Genomic DNA, 4,948 nt, shown 5'->3' with positions numbered 1-4,948 from the left:
GTACTAGGTCCTGACGTGCGAGTTTTGGTTGTGGATGCGGGCACAATGTCTTTGATGGCTCCATTTTGTAGGTGCACACACACAAATGCAGTTACCTTTTATTCAGCCTACAGTATTATCTCTGATCATATGATTGGCTTAAATTTTATTTTCATAAAATATGACATGTTTTGAATTGAGTTTTGTTTATAATTTTCTTGAAATAAAACAATTTCTTTTTATTAATTGGTTATTGTAGTAATTTTTACCAACTAATAAACAATTTTCATAAGATACTGTCAGAAATACACACACACACGCACACACCTTTGTTGTTTTATTTTATTCTTACAGTTTGAAACTTTGTTTAATACTGATGATAGTTGTACAAAATAAACTTACTTGTTTGTCTGTTTATTATACTAACATAATTGTACTTATTTGGATTGCAGGATAAATGTTTTGATATAGAAAAAACATCTGGCAGTGCATGGAAAAATGAAGAATTGAAGAGAGCACCACTAAGAATGTGTAAAAATCTAAAATTTCTTTGCTCTATTGGAATAAGAATGAACTATTAGTGATTATTGAAGGAAATTTTGTAAAGAATAATGAAACTTACATACAGAATAATTTTCTAGTTTTTGACTTATTGTATAGAACTCAAATTCAAGTATTTCTTAAAATTGTTGCTGCATCTATGCTAAAGTATTAGAAAAAGTTGATTTTAGAGCTCAAAATAATGGTTGGCATTTGACTAATTACTAATCAAGTCTGGAAAGTGCAGACAAAATTTATCTAGTTCTACTATTATTATTAAATTTCATGTACAAATGAAATCACTATATTCTAATGAAGTCAATATATATATATAAGATATTACATGTTATGTACACTGTTCATTATATTAAATAAATATTAATTTTCCAGGTTGTGAACACCCATAGCTTAAGTGTAGAAAATTTAAATGTTGGTACATTTATTGCTCTACTCATGGTAATGCATCAAAATGAAAAAGAATGTCAAATCATGAATCATTATCTGTTTTATTTTCTTTGAGTCACTTAAACACACACCAAAGAAGCTCATTTGTGTCAAGTTTGTGTGAAATAGACAGTGCACATGAGATTAATTTAAGCAGTTGAAGTACCATAAAACATATAGTGTAAAGCAGTAGTAATCAATCCACTAGTTTTAGTCAGGTAATGTTGTTTGATTCCATATAATGAAATTAACAGTAATATGTGAACAAAAACATTACTTATTTTTGTATATTAATAAAATTAGACAAGTTCATGTTTTGAAAATTGAGTTATTAATTATGACATTGTTAAGAACCCATGATGTAGTTAATGACTAAAGTATTATTGGTGATATGTTCTTTGATTTTCAGCTGTTAACCATTTGTTGCACCTTTTGTAGATATTTGATGTTTCAGCTTTTTCACAATAATGTAAATCTACTCATGTTTTCTCTTCTTTTTCATTTTTTTTACATTTTATGAGTCTAAAGACTTCTCTTAAATAGGAAGGAAAATTTACTTTTTTTTTACTAAGTGACACTCATGCACAGTCATGAAAATAGCAGTATATCAAATTGCACACAAAAATTTCAAATGCCCATTTATTACAAAGCTGTTATTCCTATTCAAATATAACCAATATATTTTTGTTGTAGGAATGATACTAAATATAAATCATTATAAAGCTTAGATGTTCAACTTTTAATTCAATCAATATTTCTAATACTTGCATTTAGGCCATTGGATTGGCATTAGAACTCCTGCTATACTTTATTGCTACTAATTTTAATCTAGGTCTAGGCTTAGATATAGCGTATGGCAAGTAGTAATAATATGAATAGTTATGTGCATATGCATATATAAATTTAACTAGATTACAAAGTAACATCCATAAGCTGCTGATTAATTATAGTAATAAGCAAGATATAAATGCTGTTTCAACCTAAATAGGCCTTCACATGACTTTATAACTAGCAATGGCCGATGAAAGCTATTTAAAGTACTATTGGCTTCTAAGTTGCAATGCAGGTTCAAATCCTTGTCAGACATTTTGTGAAAAATATTACATAAGTTGGTGAAACAATATGCTTACAAATATTTGATTCCCTCCACAAAGTGCTCCCTAGTGGTTCAGTGGTAAGTCTGTAGACTTACAATGCTAAAAAACAAGTTTCAATACTTGTGGTATGAAGAGCACAGACAGCCCATTGTGTATCTTTGTGCAAAACAACAACCAAAACAAAACCCTTCTCAAACCATATTTACAATGTGCACAATTACAAAATAAAAGTATAGACAGTTTTTGTGGATATGAATCTGAATGTACGTTATATGAATTGTAGGATTACTGCTCATATTTGATACAAGACTGTATTCACAGTAGAATTTTAGCCCTTTAAAGCAATATTCATTATGCAAATATATATATGAAAGCTTAAAGTTTTCTTGTTAAATCTAGTTGTTGAAAAATATCACATCTGTGTATTTACTTACTGTGCATAGTTTGTCTTGGTACATTATTAACCCTCTCTCTATGAACATCTTTATCTGCACATGCCACAAGGTTTTAGTGAGTTATATTTAAAATTTGATTAAACTACTTTTTCTTCATGATATATCTATAAATGTAGCTAATAATCCATATTTTAATACTATATAAGTTTTAAGTTTTTACTTTTTAAGGCAATATAAAAAAATGTAGAATTTCTCCTAATGTGAGAATTGTGATATTTGCTCTCTACGCATCCCCTCTTCTCTAATTTATTTACCACCCCTCCAAGAAGGACGAAATTTAACGTAAATTCCTCCTTATCATATCATCATCACTCAGGCAAAGCATAATTTTCATAGCCTTCAATCTTAATTGGTTACAGAGCCATGAAATAGACAATCAGACCCCTCTTGCTACCCCCCCCCCGGTGGCATAGCGGTATGTCTGTGGACCTACAGTGCTAGAAACCAGGTTTTGATACCCATGGTGAGAAGAGCGCAGATAGCCCATTGTATAACTTTGTGCTTAATTACAAACAAACAAACTTTCGGAGATTGACAATAATTCTCTCTGACATTCAATATATTATATTTATAACCAATAGAGAGCCAAGGTTTTCATTTATCAAATGACGTATTATATCATTTTCTGTAAAGAGAATTGTAAATTTCGCTTTCAGTTCAAGCTTGATTAAAAACATCAATGAGCTTAGATGAAGTTTTAATGGATCTTGTTGCATAGTTTGAAAGCCAGAAAAATTGTGACAGTTATGGGACATTGTCTGCTTTTTAAACGTTATTATTCTGTGTTCTTTGGTGCCTTTTTAAGTGAATAACAAATTATTTAGTGCAGTACTACCATTAGTATAAAAAAGTTGGGTTAAGTGTCATCCAGAGTCACCAACAACAAAAAAGCACATGTAAGTACTTTTTTCTTGTCTTTCATGTGTATTCTTTATTTAGTATTATTAAAGTAACTAAAATGTAAAAATAGGGAACTTTTTATGTTAGTTAAGGTTAGATTAGGGGAAATAAATAATAATAATATAATAAATTTTTTTCACGAGATGGGTTCAAAGGGCAATAAAACAATAAAAGTAAAGTATAAATAGATGTATGCTGTTATGAGTTTAAAGCTATTTAGGATGAACAAATGTAGTCTCTTATTATAATTTTGAAGTCATTCTAGAAAGAAAAAGGGTAATTTAGATTTATTGGGATTTTACGATGTCAATCAAATTGACCAACCTTGTGTAAAGTTAGGGAAAAGAAAATAATAGATAAAATATAAAGTTTCATTGTGAAAAAATGTATGAAATTTACTTAGGAGGTTTTAGAGATTATGCAAATAAAATTTAAGATTTTTGAGATGAAGAAAAGTATTTTCACTCTTAATGTGAAAATAACTTTGCATTCAGACTAATTTATAGAAATATGATATATATTCACAGACAAATCTTTAGTAAAAATATTTCATAAAAAAATTTGATTTTTTTGTGTACAAAAGACTTGTTTACTAAAAGCCTGCCAAATTTTGTGAAGATATACAAAGTGTATTAAAAGTTATAGTATGGAAACCATAACGAGTACAAATCGACCAACCTTGTAGGAAGAGAGTTAAATAAATAATGAAAAGTTACTCTTAATACCATATATGTTATATATAATAATTTACTATGTCATATAATATTTGTTTCAGTGAATGATAAACCAAAGCAGCTAAAGAAACTTGTTCAACTATCTTCATCTTCAGAACCAACATTTCAATCTGATTCTTCAAAGAGAGAATCCAAAAGGGTAACAAAAACAATTCCTCTTTGTAAGTCAAATTTGAGTTCTAGGAAAGCTCTAGAGTCTGGAGAAAAAAATGAAGAACAAAACGGACATCAAAAGCCCCAGTTTTTCCAAAAATTACCAGGAAAAGCTGTCAGGCATAGATCTGGCAGTAGTTTCAAAACAGAAGAGAAATGGTTGTCTCTAACTGCACAAATGGTACTATATTTGTAAAATCTACAATGTACATGTAGATTCTATTTTATTTTTCATAGTTACTAAAGGTTATTAGTTAACTAAAGGTGATATATTTTATTGATAAATTGCTACAACTGAGAAATTATTGGAAAATCAGTTTCAAAATTGTGTACAATTTATATTGCTTAAGGTTTAAAAATGTTATTTTGTATTAAATACGTTTGTCATAAAAAATCTTTTAAAGGCTACAATATGGACCAAAATAAATGTATAAAGAGTCTGAAATATTGCAAACTTAATCACTTAAATCAGAGTTGATTGTGTTCTCTTATTGCATTCATAGTGACTGCCAATAGTCATGTTACCATAGAAATTGGTAACTGGAATTCCATAAATGAATTATTTAGTGAATGCGTACTGCTGTAGCTAAAGCAACACGTTGTATTGTTTTAATAATACTCAGAGTTACACATTTTTGCATAATCC

General features: G+C 28.9%; 1 protein-coding gene across 1 annotated transcript in view; it reads left to right on the top strand.

The window, feature by feature from the left end:
* Nucleotides 1-4,948, top strand: part of LOC106478785 (sentrin-specific protease 1-like) — a 55,645-nt gene that overhangs the window by 22,196 nt on the left and 28,501 nt on the right. The window contains exons 4-5 of the mRNA XM_013939353.2: nt 432-510; nt 4,191-4,483. Coding sequence (XP_013794807.1) covers nt 432-510; nt 4,191-4,483 — 372 coding nt within the window. The remainder of the gene's footprint in view (nt 1-431; nt 511-4,190; nt 4,484-4,948) is intronic.

Source organism: Limulus polyphemus, unplaced genomic scaffold (genome assembly GCF_000517525.1).
Source record: "Limulus polyphemus unplaced genomic scaffold, Limulus_polyphemus-2.1.2 Scaffold249, whole genome shotgun sequence".
Lineage (NCBI taxonomy): Eukaryota > Metazoa > Arthropoda > Merostomata > Xiphosura > Limulidae > Limulus > Limulus polyphemus.
Note: the sequence above shows the minus strand (reverse complement) of the source record. Positions and strands in the feature narration are given on the sequence as shown.